Below are 20,933 nucleotides of genomic sequence, written 5' to 3' on the forward strand. Positions count from 1 at the left end.
TTGTTGAATGACTTGGTACCAGAGATGGTGTGATGCACAAATGCTACAGTGTCCAACATGGCTGCTCTTAGTACGGTCATATATAAGGTGAGCTCTCTTTGTAAGGAGTACTCAGTATTTTGCATCAAAATACAAACTTTCTATTTTACCACTGTAAAGGGAAATCACTAAGAATATGACACTACCTGAATTCAAATACCAAAATCTAACTCCCTAAGAAGGCCATTAAAACCTGGTAAAAATAGGGGCTCAGTGGGTTAAAGCCTCTGCCTTTGGCTCAGGTCATGATCTCAGGGTCCTGGGATTGAGCCCCGCATCGGGCTCTCTGCTCAGCAGGGAGCCTGCTTCCCCCTTCCCTCTCTGCCTGCCTCTCTGCCTACTTGTGATCTCTGTCAAATAAATTAATAAAAAATCTTTTAAAAAACACAAAAAACAAAAAAAATCTGGTAAAAATATACTGCAGTTGCAACACCCAGTGAAAAGTATATAAACATACATGCACATGCACACACACGGTAGCAGCAGCACCACCCATCCACCCTCATTTCCATGTCCACTGTGCAAAATGTCACATACTGATGACTTAGGGCATCACCAGATCAAAGTAAGTTCAGAGAAGCAAAAGGAGAAACCTGTCAACTGGTTCCACTGTCCATAAGACAACAAAATTGCATACTTTCGGTTCGTATTGATTTAGTTTTATGATCCAGCCATATAATTTCATGGCCATAAAGTAGACAGTGAAGCAGGTAAAGCCAGGAAGCTTCAGAACTGTAAAATTGACAATCCACATTTATTTAGCTAAAGAACTTCTAGTTTCAAAAACTGAGATGTGAAATCTTGTATCTTGATGGGTACTATTAACTACCTACAGAACTCTGATTTTGTTTCAGACAATGTACACACAACTGGAAGGGATAAATCATAATTGATATATGACAATCATGGAGATCCTGATCCCTTCTGCCAGGTAAGTAACTTCCTAGGCTTCCTTGTAGCCATAGATAGGTATGTATGTGGCCACTGGGACAAGAGGAGTGTAAATTTGCTGAAAGAATTCTACAAAAGACTGTGTTTTCAACATAAAAAAAGAGCCATACAAGAAGATACTTTGTCCCCGCCTTGCAGTTTTTGCTTGACATTTGGGGCTTTGGGCTGTAGCCATCCCTCGTTAACCATGAGGCAACAAGCAAAAACCTACAGCAAAAGCGTAAGAAACCAACATGTTAAAAACAGTAAGACCCAGATTCCTGGTAACACCACTGAATCAAGTGAACAAAGTTGGACCTTCCCTCCTGCATTCTTGTTAACAATAAATATCCTTAAGTTTAAGGTCCTGTTGGTCAGGACCTTAAACTGTTTCCCAAACTAGCAGAGGAGTGTCCTATATTTTCATATTGTGATGAAAACTATAAATTCACTTATTAACATTTCAGAATTTAAAACTTCAGAAAACCAATAGGGAAAGTAAGAGATTTTTAGTTTTTCACTGCATATAATGCTGTATTTAAATACTTTTACAAACATGAAATGGTTTATAACATTAAACAGAATTTTTTTTAACTTAAAAAGACAAATAATAGGAAAAATTGATCCATACCCGTACCTTTCCGTGTGTTCTCCGTTACATCTACCCCAAACTGGATAATGTCACCAGAAAGAATTTCACATGGTGGACTTTCTTCAGAGCCTCGACTCAATCTCTGGCTATTTATAAAGGTACCGTTACTACTTTTAGTGTCTTGGAGATAAAACTGCAAAAAAAAAGGGGGGGGGACAAAGATTAATACTAATCCTTCCAAACCTACTTTAAGAAAAAGGACTTCCACCTTTGCAAACTACTACAGGTGGATTTCTTCCCCCATCAATTCAAACCACTTGTTCCAGCTAAGACTTTCCTTTAATATATAGGAAATTAGAACCTGGAAACCAAGTGATTTAAAATCCAGCTAGACAAAATGGTGCAATCACTTTAGAAAACAGTTAAAGTCCTCAAAATGTTAAACAAGAAGTTAGCATATGACCTAGGAATTCTACTCTGAGGTATATATGCAAGGGAACTGAAAAACTATGTGCTCACAAAAACTTGTACATTAACTTCATAGCAGCATTATTTGTAATAGCTCCAAAGTGAAAACAACCTGAAATGAATGTCCATCAACTGATGAACAGGTAAACAAAATTCAATGTATTTGTATTATATTACATTATTTAGCAATATAAAGTAATGAAGTACTTACTGATTCATGCTACAGCATGGATGAACTTTAAAAATAAAATAGTTGCAAAAGACCATGTATTATATAATTTCATTTATATGAAATATCCAGAATAAGCAAACCCATAGAGACAAAAAGCACATTTGTGGTTGCAAGGGGTTGAGATACGAGGGAAAGAAGGGTAAAGGGGCAGGAGACTGGTGATGGAGAGTGATGGTGGAAAATGATTGTTAATGGGTACAAGGTTTCTTTTGTGGGTGACTAAAATGTTCTAAAAACTAAATAACAGTGATGGTTACATAGCTTTGTGAATATACTAAAAACCAGTGAATTGTATATTTTAAAAAGGGAATTTTTTAAAAAATATTTTTATTTATTTGACAGAGAGAAAGCACACGCAAGCACACAAACAGAGGGAGGGGCAGAGAGAGAAGCAGACTGCTGGCTGAGCAAGGAGCCCAATCCCGGGCTGGATCCCAGAACCCAGGGATCATGATCTGAGCCAAAGGCAGACACTTAACAGGCTGAGCCACCCAGGCGCCCATGGGTGTTAAGGGTGAATTTTATAGTATGTGCATTATATCTCAATAAAGCTGTTATTTTTAAGAAAATCCAGCTAGACAAAATTCTAATTCTACCTTTCCATCTCATTCTTTTTAATCTTGTTCCTAGGATATCTGAGTTAAAACAAAGGAAGTGTTTTATTCCACAGGCAAGGACAATTGGTTTTAGGTAACACCTATAATTAATAGCTATTAATATTAATAGCTTTAATAGCTAACTAATATACTTGGTATCACAAATGGCCTATCTTCAGCAAATTCTTTGTAATAAAGCAGATTAGAGACACTAGGAACTACAATACTGGAATCAGCTACGAAGCTACTGTTTCCTGGTCTCCTAAACCTGCCTTTCAACACTCAGGTAACTTCCCTCTTTAAAAAGAGAAGGTGGGGGGCACCTAGGTGGCTCAGTGGGCTAAGCCTCTGCCTTCAGCTCAGGTCATGATCTCAGCCCCGCATTGGGCTCTCTGCTAGGCGGGGAGCCTGCTTCCCCCTCTCTCTCTGCCTGACTCTCTGCCTACTTGTGATCTCTCTCTGTCAAATAAATAAAATCTTTAAAAAAAAAAAAAAGAGAGAGAGAGAGAAGGGGTAGAAAGAGGCATAGAAAACCTACTTATGTATCACCTACCTATTCTAAAAGAAGTCAGGAACAGTTGGGATCATGCACAACAGACTTACTAGAAAGAGAACCACCAATAAAAAGTGATGTACCTTTCTTTTTGCATTTTTCTACACTCTCCAGCCCTACTTATTCTAGCAACAGATTTTCACTGAATTCCTAAGGAAGAATGTAAAGAAGAAAACTAGTATTTATTAAAATATATGTTACGCTACCAGACCCTCATTTAATCTTAACATTAAAGCTATGATACAGATATTATTTCCGTTTGTAAATGAGGAAAATGAGGCACAGGCAGATATCTGTGGTCAGGAGGTCACAGAGGTAAGAGCAAGGATTCACGTAATAGAATTGAAAGGGCCATTATTCCCCGATTACTTCACACTGACCTTTATGTTTCATTTATCCTTCACTCCTCCCACAAACTCTTTTCCAAAAGAAACAGAGCAAAAGAATATACATCTTGAAGAAAATATGAAAATGGCATTTCTTTTCATTAGTTCCTAGATGACAATTTAAAGGACACCAGGCTGTCCATAAAGGACTTATTCTCTGTTTGTAATTCAGAAGAAACCAACTGTTACTTTGGCTAGCAGTTTATATAATTAAAGACCATTAATGATGAAAATTGTGTTGATATTTTACAAGTCCATTTGAAATTTACAGGTCTTACCATTTCACACCAAGAAGGAGAGGCACAGGTAATAAATACACTCAAGTAGGAACACTTACTCTCACAATTTTTTCCTACCCTGGAACCTACTGTTATACTGTATAGGGGGGGAATTTTGTTTTTTATTTTTTTTTTTTTTTTTTTTTTTTAAATTTTATTTATTTATTTGACAGAGAGAGATGACAAGCAGGCAGAGAGGCAGGCAGAGAGAGAGGAGGAAGCAGGCTCCCTGCTGAGCAGAGAGCCCGATGTGGGGCTCGATCCCAGGACCCTGAGATCATGACCTGAGCCGAAGGCAGCGGCTTAACCCACTGAGCCACCCAGGCGCCCCTGGTTTTTATTTCTTAATGAACATATTCATGGGAAATGTGGCAATATCTGGATTCTGGCTTGGTCATTTGTAGTACTACATGCCTTGACAAGACAAATAAAGGGGTTATACTAAATTTACAGTGTTTTTCCAACTTCACATTCTATCTAATCCATTAGTGAGTTATGAAGTCATTTCGTAGTCTGTGGCTAGCATTTTGATTTTAAACTTTAAAAAGAATAGAATATAAATAAGACTAGGGATGCCTGGGTGGCTCAATGGGTTAAGCCTCTGCCTTTGGCTCAGGTCATGATCCCAGTGTCCTGGGATCAAGTCTGGCATTGGGCTCCCTGCTCAGTGGGGAGCTCTGCCAATCCTCCAGCTTGTGTGCTCTCGCTTTCTGTCTGACAAATAAATAAATAAATAAAATCTTAAAAAAAATAAGAATATATGAAATGAGTTTCAGTACTGTTAGCCAACTCTGGAAAACAACAAAAAGGTGTGTATGTATGTGTGCATGTGTTTCAACACCTCTTACATAGCTCTTACATAACCACAAATTTTCAAATTAAAAAAATACAAAGTCCATAGTAACCCACATTCTTTTCATTCTGACACATCTGTATCACTGTCCAAAGCATGGCCTCCATTTAGCATGAACCTAACATTTATGGTACTTGCTCACCCTTTCTCTACTCTCAACCTGCTAATGGCTTCCAAACACCTTAGAATAAAACCTAAAGTTTTCATGATTATAGCCTATAAGGCTCTACATGACCTTGCTTTTGATTCCCCCTTCAAATTCATGAATTTCCACTACCTTCTACCCTTATTTCTCTCAGCCACACTAACCACTTCTCATGTGCCTGAGCCTCTGCACTTGTGTATAGCTAGACCACACTAGTCCTCTTCTCTGCAAAACTATTTTCAATTGATGTGATTTGACTTTCTGTCCATGGCTGTCTTGAAAGATATTAAAAGTCATGTTTCTGCATCTTCTATGAAACAATCTGCTATTATTCAGTATAAACTGTACAGAAGCTAGTCTATCTACAGGTTAGGTTCCTGAAGGTATAAAGAAGTCAATTTGTTTGCAAGGGACTGTGCTTGCAGTCACTGGATGCATTTCCCAATAAGTAGATATGTTAGCTGGTCCTTCAACACTTTTAAATCAGATATATTTTTCTCCTCTATGATGATAAATCTTCTTCTATAAGGCTGCTACTACTGCTTCTTTTCCTTAAAAGAGTTTTGGCTACTCTAAAATTTCTTTTCAAATACTGTTGAAGTTTTTTTTTGTTGTTTTTTTTGGGGGGGAGGGGAGAGATTTTATTAATTTATTTGACAGAGAGAGGGAGAGAGAGAACACACACAGGAGGAGTGGGAGAGGAGTGGGAGAGTGAGCAGGCAGCCTGATGTTGGGCTCAATCCCAGGACCCTGGGATCATGACCTGAGCTGAAGCCAGATGCTTAACAAATGAGCCAACCCAGAAACCCCTCTTGTTGAAGTTTTAACTATCTTTATTTCCTAGTAGAGTAAGGAATGGCCAAGTAGCTCTAGTGTTTGCCCTGGCCAACAGGCATTCACTTTAAGCAGGTCTTTTAAGTAGCCCTGAATTTATAAAACCCTCTGTAACTTGTGACCAAAGCTCAATTTACAATGTTTTCAGACTTAATCTCTGATTAACCCCTTGTTTTTCCCTAAATAAATGTTAAGCTCCCAGAAATCTGACTCTGATGGTTGTCCCTGAACTAAAAGGTTCTCCCTGCCCCATCACTTTCCCCATCTCTTGTTGATTCTGATTACCTTCAATGACACTGGCACTACGCTCCACATGTTACATAATTTGCTCTTTGGCCTTCAGAAAGTTCTGGTTGTTCATTCCATAAACAAATACATTTTGCATCACTTTCAACTTTGCTAAAATCTGTAAATACTTTCATTTCCACTATAATGATAGACTTTAAAAAAATATATTTTATTTATTTGACAGACAGAGATCACAAGCAGACAAAGAGGCAAGCAGAGAGAGAGGAGGAAGCAGGCTCCCTGCAGAGCAGAGAGCCCGATGCAGGGCTTGAAACCAGAACTCTGAGACCATGACCTGAGCCAAAGGCCTAGGCTTTAACCCACTGAGCCACCCAGGAGCCCCGATAGACTTTTTAACAAAGATTTTATTTATTTATTTGAGATAGAAGGCGAGTAAGAGTGAGAGAGAGAGAGCACAAACATGAGGAACATCAGGCAGAGGGAGAAGCAGACTCCCTGCCGAGCAGGAAGCCTGATGTGAGGCTTGATCCCAGGACTCTGGGATCTTGACGTGAGCCGAAGGCCGATGCTTAATGCACTGAGCCACTCAAGCGCCCCAATAAACTATTTCCTTCTAACCTTTTCCACACTCATAGGTTTTGTAATATCCAAACACATTTGAACTAAAACTTCAGAACAAAGCACTATATAGTTGACAAGCCATAGCCCAGGGGCCAGAAACTCTAAGCCCACACAGAGGAGTTTTTAAAATGTGAACACAGAATGGATTATGGCTTCTAGATCGCAGATGCTATATCACAGAGTTTTAATCTGCCTGAATAACCACCTAAAATCAAGCAGACTGACTAAAATAGCAAAATCAAAATCCCACAGATAGTATTTGTAACAAAAGTGGGTTACAAGGTATCTACGTGAACCTCAAAATAAAAGTGAGTGAAGAAAACATCAACAGCCACCAGACATACACGAAACCAGCACCTGCACAGGAGGGTGTGTAGAGAAGCAATGGCGCATTTTAGGGACTCAAAGAGAACATCAAAATAGTCATTAGGTATTCACTGGACAGTGTGATGGCCAATTTGAGAAGAGAAGTTGAAAACGGAAAAAGTTTAGCTCAATGCAGTAATAAGTGAGCATAAGTTAAGTTCTGAAAAAGATTGGAGCAGTCGGGAGTCATAGAAATTCTTAGACTCAATCTATCAGCAAAAACTGCCTTCCAAGATAGGGCTACACAGTGAGGGAAGTTGTTGGATGTGGAACCAAAACTGACCAAGGCAAGGACAACAGAGACAAAGAAAAGATCCAGATAAAAATGGAGAAGGGAAAAGGAAATTATATGTTTGAATATTTTACAAAACAACAGGAGAGGGAGCTCTGTGACATTAGCAAAGTTCTCCTGAACTATGACCCTCTTTTCTAAAAGTTCAGGGAAACAAATTTCACATAAAAATGAGTAAAAAAAAAAAAAAAAAAAAAAAGTCCCATCCCATACAGTTATTTTAAGGAAAATGAGACTGAAGAACAGAATAACATCCTACAGATAATGAAAGGCAGACCTTGAAAGGAGATCAAAATTATAACATACTATTTCAAAACAAGCTTAGAGATATTAAGAAAATAATTCAAGACATGAAAAAGAAATATAAATCACAATTACAAAACTCCAGAAAATATGAAAGAACTCAAAAGAAAACAAAAAGAATCATTTCAGAAATGAACACAAAATTAGAAGGACACAAGTGACTATAACAATCCATTAAGATAAATAAAAGGTGAAAAGGAAGACATTTTTAAAAATTAAAAAGAAATGAAGTGACATCAGCAAAATGGCTGAGTAGGCAGCTCTAAGCTCCCACTCCCCCACTTCAGAAACATTGAAAAACAAGTAGAAACTGTCAGAACCAACTTTGTTAGAATTAGAACTTTGGAAAATAGTCTTAGAGCAACCAATTGAACACTGAATCAGGAAAAACACATTTAAAAACGGTAGGACATCTTTGTGGCATTATTTACCCTTTTTTCATTCCCTTCCCCAGAACAAAAGAAGTCTTGAAGACGTTAGCCTACATTCCTAGTGTGAGATCCTGGTACCTGGTTCCAGAGAGAGCAGAGTAGGCCTAAGTCACAAATTATCTTGTCTAACTGTCCTAATTTGTCTGGGGCTACCTAACAGACTGACCTTTACCTCTATTCAGCCTAACTTGCAATTCACCCAAGCTGGAAAAGCAGAGACTGGCTGAAAAAATGGAACTTATTCCAAGTGGTTCAACATAAGAAAGTCAATCAGTGTATCATACTACATTAATAGAAAAACAAAACCTCACACGATCATATCAAGTGATGCAGAAAAAGCACATGAAAAAACCAACACCCTTTTATGATAACAACAACAACAAAAAACACTCAGCCAGGATTAGAAAGAAGCTTCCAACATGATAAAGGAAACCCCACAGCTAACTTAATACTCAATGGTGAAAGAGTAAAAGCTTTCTTCCTAAGATCAGGAACATGAAAAGGAAGCCTGCTTTCACCACTGCTATGCAATGCTGTACTGGAAGTTCTAAGAAAAAGAAACAAAAGGCATCCAAATTGGAAAGGAGGAAGTAAGGAGGAAGTATATGTATTCACAGATGACATGATTCTATACATGGAAAAATCCCAAAGAACCCACAAGAAAGCTACTAGAATTAATAAATACAGCAAAGCTGCAGCTTAAAAGACAAACACACACAAACCAGTTATGTTTCTACACATCAGCAATGCACAATCCAGGAAGGAAGTTAAGACAGCAATTCCATTTATAAGAGCACCTAAATAAAACACGTAGGGAGGACACCTGGGTGGCTCAGTCAGTTAGGCGTCTGCCTTTGGCTCATGTCATGATCCCAGGGTGCTGGGATCAAGTCCCGTATCAAACGCCTTGCTCAGTGGGGAGCCTGCCTCTCCTCTGCCTGCCACTCCCACTACTTATGTTCTCTCTCTCTGACAAATAAATAAATAAAATCTTAAATTTTTTTTTTAAAAGCACCTAGGAATAAATTTAACTAAAGAGGTAAAAGACTTACACATTGAGAACTACAAAATATTAAAGAAATACAAAGGCATCCCATGTTCATGGACTGAAAGAGTATTGTTAAGGTGTCAATATTCACCAGTGATCTACAGGTTTAATGCAACCCCTATTAAGATTCAAATCAGCCTTGGGAGCCTGGGTGGCTCAGTTGTCAAAGCTGCCTTCAGCTCAGGTCATGATCCCAGTGTGGTGGGACTGAAGCCCACATCAGGCTCCCTGCTTAGTGGGAAGCCTGCTTCTCTCTCTCCCACTCCCCCTGCTTGTGTTCCCTCTCTCACTGTGTCTCTCTCTGTCAAATAAATAAAATCTTGGTGCGCCTGGGTGGCTCAGTGGGTTAAAGCATCTGCCTTTGGCTCTGGTCATGATCCCAGGGTTCTGGGATCGAGCCCCGCATCGGGCTCTCTGCCCGGCAGGGAGCCTGCTTCCCTTCCTCTCTCTCTCTGCCTGCCTCTGTGCCTACTTGTGATCTCTATCAAATAAATTAAAAATAAATAAATAAATACATAAATAAAATCTTTAAAAAAACCCCTCAAATCAGCTTTTTTGCAGAAATGGAAAAGTCAACCCTCAAATTCGTATGGAATCACAAGGGACCCTGAATAGGCAAACAATCTTGAAAGAACAAAGTTGGAGGATCCACATGCTCTGAATTCAAAACTTACTACAAAACTACTGTAATCAAGGAAGTGTCATACAGGCAAAAGTATAGATGTATTTAAGTAAAAGTAAAATTAAGAGTTCATAAAAAAACACTGTACATCTACATCCAACTGAATATCAACAAAGGTGCCAAAACCATCCAATGGAAAAAGTATAGTCTTTAAATGGACTTGGGACAACTGGATAACCACACATGCAAAAAAAAAAAAAAAAAGTTACTTTACTATCCCATATACAAAAACTAACTCAAAATGGATCAAAGACTTAAATATAAGAGCTAAAACCATTAAATTCTCTTCATCCTTTATTTCTTCAAAAATTTTTTCATGTTCCATTCTCTCCCTCTCTTTGCCTTCTGGTATTTTCATAATGTGCATGTTGGTACACTTCATGATGTCCTTTAGGTACTGTTTATTTTTCTTCATCTTTTTCTTCTTCTTCTCAGGGTATTTCAATGGCCCTATCTTCAAGTTTTTTTTATTCTTTCCTTTGCCTGCTCAAATATGCCACCAAACCTTCCACTGATTTTTATTTTAGCCCTTGTACTTTTTAAAATTTTTATCTTTCTATTGATATTCCCCACTTTTTTACACATAGTTTCCCTAAATTCCTTTATTTCTTTGTCCATGTTTTCCTTCAGCACTCTGCGCATATTTAAAGTAGTTAAACTTTTTGTCTAATAAGTCCATTGTCTGAGCTTCCTCAGAGATTTCTTTTTTCTCTTGTGAATGGGCCATAATTTCTATTTCTCCATATGTTTTGTAATTTTTGTTGAAAATTGGACATCTTGAATATTGTAATGTGGTAATTCTAGAAATTAGGTTCTCTCCTCTTTCTAGGGATTGCTATTAATTTGATGAAGGTTACAGCTATCTGTTTAGTAACTTCCAAACTTTTTTGAGTGGGGGCGGGGAACGCAAAGTCTATATTCCTTGTTTTGTGTTGTTGTGGCAGTCTCTGTTCTGTTATTCTGTGATCAGCCAGAATCCTGACAGAGATTTCCTTAAATGCCAGAATTCAATCAGAAAAAAAAGGGTATTTTGTCTCTTTAAATTCCCTTGGTAGATGCCAGAGAAACCACTTTAGCTGGTGGGGTTTGGAACAATGGCCAGTCTTTGTGCTGGCCCCTCAGTAATCAAAAGCAGCGTCAAAACATATAACCACAATTTCTGAAGGACAAGGAAGTCACATCAGGAACCAGGGTCACCCTACCACTAGCTGCTTGCCATAAGGCTGGAGGATAGAAAATGGTAATCAAACACCAAAATTGTGCAAAACACCAAAATTCTCAAAATATACCAGCCTCTTTCTTTATTAAGTACTCCGCTGGCTGCTGCAAGTGCTTGACTGGGCTGAAAAATTCTAAAATAATTGCTTTGGACAGTTCATGCTAGCTTAATAGCTGTCTTGGTGAAAAAGCAATTTTTGGAGCTCCCTTCTCTGCCATTTTCCATGACATCATTCCCATTAGTTCTACTTCAATCTACAGATCTTTTCTAGGGCCAAGTCAAACAAATCCCTAATCTATAATAATAGTTACCATTTATTGACTGTCTGCTATGTGCAGGTACTTCTGATCCTCACAACAATCCTACCAAGTAGATATTACCATTTCCATTTTATAGACTAAGAAACTGAGGCTCAGGTATATTGAGTAGCTTGCCATGGTCTCACAGCTATTGCGGATTTGACATTCTTACTTCTTTAAAATCTTCATGATGTCTTCCTCCTTTCCTACTTAAACACTCTCTGGTCTTTGAGTACAAACTTACGAAATATCACTTTGTTTATGAAGTTTTCCTGAAGCAATTAGAATAATAAGAGAGGAGGGTTGGGAGAAGGAGGGTGGGGTTATGGACATTGGGGAGGGTATGTGCTTTGGTGAGTGCTGTGATGTGTATAAACCTGGCGATTCACAGACCTATACCCCTGGGGATAAAAATATATGTTTATAAAAAATAAAAAAATTTTAAAAAAGAATAATAAGAATTTATTATTATTTATTATTTCATAATTATTATAAATTTCAACTCCACCATTAAGGCAAATCATTTACTTGGCACCTGTCTTGGAGAGAATGCACACCCATAAAATCAAATTAGAACACCTCTACACTGAGAATAAGTTAGCAAAATATGAATTAAGTACCCAAATCCTGAGAGGCTGCTGAAAAGAACAGTTAGGCACAGTTAGTTGCTAAGAAGGCACTTATAAGTAAGGGTGGTGATCTAAAAGAAAGGCAAGGAAAATGAGGAGGTGGAGGAGGAACAGGTATTGCAGTACATTTATATCTAGTTAATGCCCAGCCCTAGAGGGTAAAAAAACCAAACAACGGAATTAGTGGGGAAATATAAGATAAAGTGAAGCTGTAAGAGAGGGCCTTCCATACTGTACAAATAGTTGAGGTTTCTTAAGAGAAGCCACTACTAAAGGATTTGATGCAAATATTGTTTTAGGAAGATTATTCTAACAGCTCTGATAACTTAGCAGCTGTGTGTAGGATGATCTGCAGTGGGAGTAACTAGAAATAGGGAGATCCATGGCACATATTTTTTGTCACCAATAATTTAGTTATTTCTTAGAATACATCATGTATGTTTTATATGAATTTGTTTGTTTCTCTATTTTATATATTTTTTGTTTATATAACCTTTTTGGCTTCCTAATTAGCAAAGAACCACATGTTTCAGAGGCTGAATTTTTTAAGTTGTGCCACTGAAGGGGGAAATAAAAAGTTTTATTTATGTTTTATTTATATACTATAGGAAAACCTATACAAAAGGGGAAAATGTTCTCCAACAAAATGAAATCTCACATGTAAATCAGAATGAACTTGTCCACCCAAAGGTCTTGCAATGTTATGAATCTGCCAAGACTTTTTCCATCTTAAAGTGATATTCCAGACACACACATTGTACAATTTCTTACAGAGACAGCTCACAAAAGAGAAAAAGGGGAAAGAAAAAATATTTCTATCTCTCTACATAGGAACAGAGATAAGACTATGAAGAATAAACATAGAGAAGGTAGGAAGGAAAAAAAATTTTAATTAAATGAGAACATTATAAAACATATATAAAACGAAGCTAGAATGACTACACCCTTAAATATGCAAATTGTGACAATCCTTCACTGAGAATTCAGGACAAAGCAAATTAGATTTCTGAAGCTCAGCAAGATACAAAATAAATATATCATCATATTAGTTCTGAGAGGTGAGGCTATTGAAAGCCTACACCAAATTCTAATCCAAAGGAGATTAACCTATTTCCCGAATCCTAAAACTGATAGGTTAACAAGCAAATCCTGATTATTTTCCCCTCTCATGGTTTGTTAATCCCATCAAGACGCATTCAACTTTAAGGTCTCTACTTAAGGTTACTGATATTAAAGAACAGATACTGATCCCAAACTCAATTTTTTAGACCCTAAGAAGCCTCCAATTACTTCATAGAGTATAAAATTTTTTATTTCAATGTTTAAAATAAGTGGGTCTTGGGGCATCTGGGTGGTGCCGCTGGTTAAGCATTAACTCTTGCTTTCACCTCAGGTTATGGTCTCAGGGTCATGAGACTGAGCCCCACATTGGGCTCCGCTGAGCACCGAGTCTGCTTGTCCCTCTCCCTCTGCCCTTCCCTCATGCCAGCTCTCTCTCTAAAATAAATAAATAAAATCTTTAAAAATATATAAAAGTAGGTATTTATAAAAATTACCATGGGTGCCTGGGTGGCTCAGTCAGGTTAGCATCTGCCTTTAGTTCAGGTCCTGATCCCAGGGTCCTGAGATCAAGCCCCACATCCTCCAGTTCCCTGCTCAGTGGGGAGTCTGCTTTTCCCTTACCCTCTGCCCCTCCCGCAACTCCTGCTCATGGTCTCTCTCCTTCTCTCAAATAAATAAAATCTTTAAAAAAAACCCAACATGTATTTTAGCATAGTAGAGATAGAACAATGGGATATTGTGATATTTTAAATATACAATACTCTGACTATACTTTTTAGGTCATTATTTTCCTCAAAAATGTTACTTTAAACATCCTGAGATCAGTTGAAACAACAAAATAATTGCACTCCCACTCTATCTCTAAGAGTTAAAAACCTCCTCATAGAATAACAGCCACAAAAGTAAACCATTGTGATCACATTTGTGGGAAATAATGAACAAGGTCACTAGGTTTAAAAGATGGAGGCTTACATTATTTAATAATGCACACAATAGGCTCAGTCTAAGGACAGCTCACATAATTTATATAGTCACTAAGAGGTTGGGGAGAGGAAGAAACTAAAAAAAGGTTTCCATTAAAGACTGGCAAAATTGGCAAAATACAGGAATCTAGATCTTACTTAGAAATTAAAAAAAAAAAAAAACTGCCCACATAAAACACTTCATTTGGCAAACAAATTCAATGGAAATGTTAAAAGATAAAATAGCGTATCTACTCCCCAAAAGAACATTCCTAGCTTTTTATTTAAATTTTTATCTTATTTAAAGATTTTATTTATTTGTCAGAGAGAGAGAGCACACAAGCAGGGGAGCAGCAGAAACCAGATGCAGGATGCCATCCCAGGACCCTGGGATCATGACCTGACCAGAAGGCTGATGCCTAACTGAGTTAGCCACCCAGGCACCCCCATTTATAGCTTTTTTAAATGCTTAATAAGGTAATGAACATAACCACAATGGCTTTTTCCATCCTTTAGGCACAACCACTCAGACTGGCATATAATTTTTTTAAAGATTTGATTTTTAAGTAATCTCTACACCCATTATGGGGTTCAAACTCAAAACCCCAAGATCAAAAGTCACATGCTCTTCCAACTGAGCAGGTGCCTCAGCATAGAATTATAATGTTTAGAACACCTTGGTCTTTAATCATGTCTCTTCATTCTCTTTAAAGATTGTATTTATTTAAGACAGTGCAGAGAGGGAGAGAGAGAGGGAATGTTTGTGAGTGTGAAGTTTACTTTGAAAAGGATCATTGATTTCTTCCACTACATGAAAGGTAACATGTTTATATTCAGAATTCAGCTATATAGAAATTTCAACTACAGAGCAAGGCCAAATAAAGGAGAGTTCACTGCTCAATAGTATCAAAAGAATACCACATAATATAAAATAATCACAAGTTTTTGAGTGCTTACAATGTGCTTGGATAAACTACTTTCCATGCATTCTTTCACTTAATCTTTACAACAATCTTAAGACACATGTTTTATTATTCCGATAGTACAGAATAAATAGAACTTTACACTGATGCTAGAGTTTTTTCCTAAAATGCAAACCTGATCCCTGTTTACAAAAGGGCTGTTGAACCTCTACTGCCTTCAAAATCAAATCCAAGAGCTGTAGTAAGTTTCAAAAAAACATCAATCACTTTAATCTGAACTTCCACTCTCCCTAAAAGTATCAACCATTCCAGGGGCACCTGGCTGGCTTGGTAGAGCATGTGACTTTGATCTAAGAGTAATGAGTTCAAGCCCCACATTAGATGTTGAGCCTACTTTAAAAAAAAAAAAAAGTGATACCCATTCCAGCCTTGCTTAACTACTAGCAATTCCCCACCCAAGCCCCAAGCCTCCATGTGTTTGCTAATGCTGTTCTTGGACCTCAAGAGCCCTTGCTTCCACCCACTCACACTCTTCACTTGTTAAAAGCCTCCTTTTCTTTCTGATACCCAGTTTAAACACTTTAACAAGTAAGATTTCTCTCCCAGATAACATTTCTCACTAAATAAACACCTAGAGACTCAAGGCTTTATTCTAAGTTAAGCAGCTAACTCCCAAAACTTCATGTCCAAATCACACTTGGAATAACACCATTATTCCATCTTTTCTAATCTATAACATTCATTGCCTTTCAGAAAGCTCCCACAGGCAAAAGTCACAAATGGTTTTTTAAAATGTAGAACAAATACATTAAATAATTCATACTCTACATGGAGGCTAAAAAGTTTTGATTTTACACAGGACAGGCCAAACAGTATTACATCCAAATAACAACACGCTATATAAAAGAGAGCATACATTAAAGGTTTGAATTCCACCTCTATCACCTAACTTACTGTGTGACCTTGAGTATTACTTAGTGTTACTTAACCTTTCTGAGCCACCCTTTAGTTATAAAAAGGTACTTATAAAAAATCCTTATTTATATATTGAGGATAATAGAAGTACCTAGCTCAGAGTGTTTGCTGTAAAAGTTAAATTATACTAAGCATGTAAAGTACCAGGCACAGTCCTTTTACATACTAAATGAATGGGAGGAAAAAAATATATATCTATAAAACATTCTCAACCAGCCAGATCAGTTCTGATAATTATAGTTTAATATACAACATTAAATCATATTAAAGCTATAAAAAATAAACAAATGGCAACTATTACGATTTAATTCACAGACTATGCATAAATATGTAGTCATTTTTACTTTCTTTAGCCAAAGGAACTTACACAAGACTTTCCTTTATTGGTTAAAGTTCTTAAAAATAAAGTTCTTTGGGGCGCCTGGGAGGCTCAGTGGGGTAAAGCTTCTGCCTTTGGCTCAGGTCATGATCCCAGGGTCCTGGGATGGAGCCCCACGTTGGGCTCTCTGCTCAGCAGGGAGCCTGCTTCCCTTCCTCTCTCTCTGCCTGCTTCTCTGCCTGCTTGTGATTTCTGTCTGTCAAATAAATAAATAAAATCTTTAAAATAAATAAATAAAGTTCTTTGCCAATTAACCAAATAGTAAACAGCTGATAGAGATATAAACAGATCAGTAACAGCTGAACTCTAACACATACAGGTGTTAAAAATAGAATGTCACTGCCTTATTACATGTGAATATTACCATAAATAACCACAACCTGTGCAGAGAAGGAAAGCAGCTAAACCTTTGTCTCACAGCACAAGGTAAAAACATTTTATGAAAAATGCAAAACATATATCACAATATGCATCAGGGAATTTCCTAATCAAAGTTAAATCTAAAGAAAATTACTACTCTCAGGTATACATGTAGAAAATATTATAAACATTGCAATCTACATATAGTCCAATTAACATTGTGAACTAACTTATGAATAAATCAGTTCCATTTCTAAATACAAGCCCTACTGACTCCTGGCCTTGAGTAACAGGGCTGGAAACACAGTCAAGTCATAGAGTAATGCAAATAAAAGGCTGTAATTCACTCATTTCAAAACTCAAAATGCCACCTATTTAAACTACCAGGGCAGAGAGGTCAGTCTCCCCATTACACCTTTCTATACTATTTTAATTTTCTGTTTAAAAAGAGAGAGGGGAGGTGTCTCAGTCAGTTGAGAGTCTGACTCCTGATCTCAGGGTCATGGGATTGAGCGCCACATTCGGCTCTACGCTCAAGTTGGGAGTCTGCTTGGGAGTCTCTCTCTCTCTCCCTCTCACTCTGCCCCTCTCCCTGGCATCCCCACCCCACTGCCTCACATTCACTCTATCAAATAAATAAAAATCTCTTTAAAAAAATAAAATAGAGAGAGAGAGAAACATGTATAGGAAGGGGTAAATAAGCATGAAACTCCCAAATTCTCAAAGACCTAAAAATCTCAGGAAGATGGGGAATTAACAGAGTGGTCAATATCAGTTTGACAAAAATTAAAACTAGTGTTTTGTTTGACTCTGACAAGAATGTGGAGAAATAGCAGTCTCAAATACTGGGCATGAGAATATAAACTGCTACAACCTTTTTGGAAAATGATTTAGCAATACCTATGAAGATTTTTAATGCTTATACTCAATTCTACATCCAGAAATCTAACCTATAGAAGCACTGAAATATTCACACACACACTTACAATAGCAAATGCATAAGCATGTTCACTAAGCAAGGTTAATAGAAATTAAAAACTGGAAACAGCTAAAGCCTAACCAAACTACATTATGCTGATCTGATAAAATATCAGACATCACAATCACAATATCACAATCATCAAAAAATGAAGTAGAGTTATTGGTACTGAAATTAAAATATATCATGATATATACAGTGATCCCTTTTTAGAAAAATGATATATACTTTCACAAAAATAATTATGTATACTAATTAAATATAATTAGATACATTCTAATGGTAGCATACCATTAGAAAACAAAAATCTGAAAGAATGTATATAAAATGTTCAAGTGCTTATCTCCACAAAAAGAAATCCTAAATACTTAAACTTTAAAATTAAGAAAGATATAAAATTTTATTAAATTAGCCTAGCAAATTTTCAATTCCACATTATAGTCAGTGGAAGAGAGTGAAAGGAAGATGAAAAGGAAAAAAAAAAAAAACAAACCCAGGGATACACACTTAACTACATGAGACAAAAACATACAAAAACAGAATCTGCCAGAAAGAAAACAATCAAGGGAGATCAAAGGGAATGAAGTTCAGTAAATTCAAAAGGAAATTCAAGAGGGTTAGTAAACTAGTCATCATCTTGCACATGTGAAAAAGAGACGTCGGAGGTAAAATCACTGACTTCTGAACTGTACTTAAGAGTTTTTGCAGGGACGCCTGGGTGGCTCAGTTGATTGGACGACTGCCTTCGGCTCAGGTCATGATCCCGGAGTCCTGGGATCGAGTCCCACATCAGGCTCCCAGCTCCATGGGGAGTCTGCTTCTCCCTCTGATTTCTCCTTGCTCATGCTCTCTCTCACTACCTCTCTCTCAATAAATAAATAAAAATCTTTAAAAAAATGTCTTTAAAAAGAAAAAAAAAGAGTTTTTGCAGCTTACTTCCTTTTTGTTCTTTCATATTAAAGGATTCAGTTCTGAATGGAATAGCTTTAGCAGCCCACCAGAATTCTTTACCTGGGGTAATTCAAACTAAGAGACCTGGTAAAACCACGGTTTTCAGGATTCCTATCCTTAAAATAAAAGTGTTGCAAAACTGAAAAACATAACATTAACCTTTTATACAATACAGCACTTACATGAAATGCAATTTGTAGAGCATAAGATTTCCTAACAGATTGGGTATACAATATGAAAAGGGTCAAGGGCAATACCAAAGTTTTTAACCCAAGCAATTTATGAGGATGCAGTTGCCTCTATGAAAGCCTGAAAGGCTGAAGGTGAGACATTTTGTTTTTTATTTCTTGTTTTGTTTTCAAATGGGGTTGAAGGAGGGGTTAGGACTTGGACTTTGGACATATTAAATTTGAGGTATCTGTTAGACATCAGGTGGAAATGTCAAAAGAACAGTTGGATATGAGCTTACAGTTTGGGTAAGAAGTCTGGGCTTGAGAAAAAAATTTGACTGTCATCAGCAAATACAAAGAATATGAAGTCAAGAGACAGGATGATATTACCAAGACAAGAAGTCAGACAAGAAGACCAGCGACAGAGCTTTGGAGTAATCCAAAATTTACAGGTCAGGAAGAAAAAGACCAACTGAAAGAAATTTAAAAGTTGGCCAGTGAAATATGAGAAGAACCAAGGGAAAGTGGTGTGTCCCCAAGGCTATGGGAATGATGTCTTCCAAGAATGTCAGAGAAATCAACTTCGTCAAATAATGCTTAAAAATCAGGTAAGAGAAAATAAAAATGAAAACAAAAACTGACCACTAGAAGAGCAACCAGGAAGCCAGTGATGACCTTGACAATAACTATACGGAAGTAGCAGTGAATGAAAGCTTGGGTGGCTCCGTAGGTTAAGCGTCTCCGTAGGTTAAGTGCCTGACTCCTGAGTTCAGTTCAGGTCATGATCTCAGCGTTATGAGACTGAGCCTCACTGAGCTCCGTGCTGGGCGTGCAGCCTGCTTATGATTCTCTCTCTTCCTCTTCCTCTGCCCCTCCCCCCTCAACCTCTCCCTTTCCCTCTCTTAAAAAAAAAAAAAGAAAAGAAAGCTGACCAGAATGATTCAAGAGAAAATGAATGAGAGGAATAAGAAACCACACATATAGACAAGTCTTTTAAGAAGTTTTGCTGTAGGGGTGCCTGGGTAGCTCAGATGGTTAAGCTAAGCCTTCGGCTCAGGTCATGATCTCTGGGTCTTGGGATGGAGCCCTGTGTCAGACTCCCGCCTCAGTGGGGAGTCTGCTTCTCCCTCTCCCTCAACCTTCTGTTCATGCTCTCTCTCTCTCTCTCAAATGAGTAAAATCTTAAAAAAAAAAAAAAAAAGTTGTGCTCTAGAGAGAAGCAAAGAAATGAACATGCACAGCCAAGAAAACCATCAACAAAAAAGGCAACCTACTGAATGAGAGAAAATATTTGCAAATCATTTATCTAATAAGCGGTAAATATCCAAAATACATAAAGAACTCATTCAACACAAGACAAAAAAAAAAAAAAGAAAAGAAAAGAAACAATCTGATTAAAAAAAGGGCAGAGGATCTCAGCAGACATTTTTCCAAAGAAGACATACAGATGTCTAACGGGTGCATGAGAAGATGTTCAACATCACCAATCATCAGAGAAATATAAATCAAAACCACAAAGAGGTATTTACCTCATACCTGTTGAAATAACTATTATCAAAAAGACAAGAAATAATGTGTTGGGGAGGATGCAGAGAAAACAGATCCCTGTGAACCACTGGTGGGAATGTGAATTGGTACAGCCACTACAGAAACTGGTATGGAAGTTCCTCAAAAAAACTAAAAAATAGAACTACCATATGATCCAGGAATTCCACTTCTGGGTATTTACCTGAGGAAAATGAAAACATTAACTCAAAAGGATATATATACCCCCATGTTCACTGCAGCATTATTTACAATAGCCAAGATATGGAGACAACCTAAGTGTCCACTGACGGATGAATGGATAAAGAAAATGTCACACACACACACACACACACACACACCATGGAATATTATTCAGCCATTAAAGAATGAAATTTTGCCAATGATGACAACATAGATTGATTTTTTTTAAAGATTGTATTTATTTATTTGACAGAGAGATCACAAGTAGGCAGAGAGGCAGGCAGAGAGATAGGAGGAAGCAGGCTCCCTGCCGAGCAGAGAGCCCAATGTGGGGCTCGATCCCAGAACCCTGGGATCATGACCTGAGCCAAAAGCCGAGGCTTTAACCCACTGAGCCAC

The 20,933-nt window shown here is 37.5% G+C and overlaps 1 protein-coding gene across 37 annotated transcripts in view; it reads right to left on the bottom strand.

Annotated features, from left to right (window-relative positions):
• Window positions 1-20,933, bottom strand: part of LOC101680902 (sarcolemma associated protein) — a 142,133-nt gene that overhangs the window by 81,086 nt on the left and 40,114 nt on the right. For 20 of the 37 annotated variants that reach the window (XM_045078573.1, XM_045078577.1, XM_013053326.2 and 17 more), the window contains exon 2: window positions 1,607-1,754. In XM_045078573.1, coding sequence (XP_044934508.1) covers window positions 1,607-1,754 — 148 coding nt within the window. Of the gene's footprint in view, window positions 1-1,600; window positions 1,755-20,933 lie in introns of all 37 variants that reach the window. The other 17 variants (XM_013053323.2, XM_013053319.2, XM_013053313.2 and 14 more) reach the window with 1 other exon arrangement.

The sequence above is a fragment of the Mustela putorius genome, unplaced genomic scaffold, assembly GCF_011764305.1.
Source record: "Mustela putorius furo isolate JIRA1106 unplaced genomic scaffold, ASM1176430v1.1 tig00000095_pilon_pilon_pilon, whole genome shotgun sequence".
NCBI lineage: Eukaryota > Metazoa > Chordata > Mammalia > Carnivora > Mustelidae > Mustela > Mustela putorius.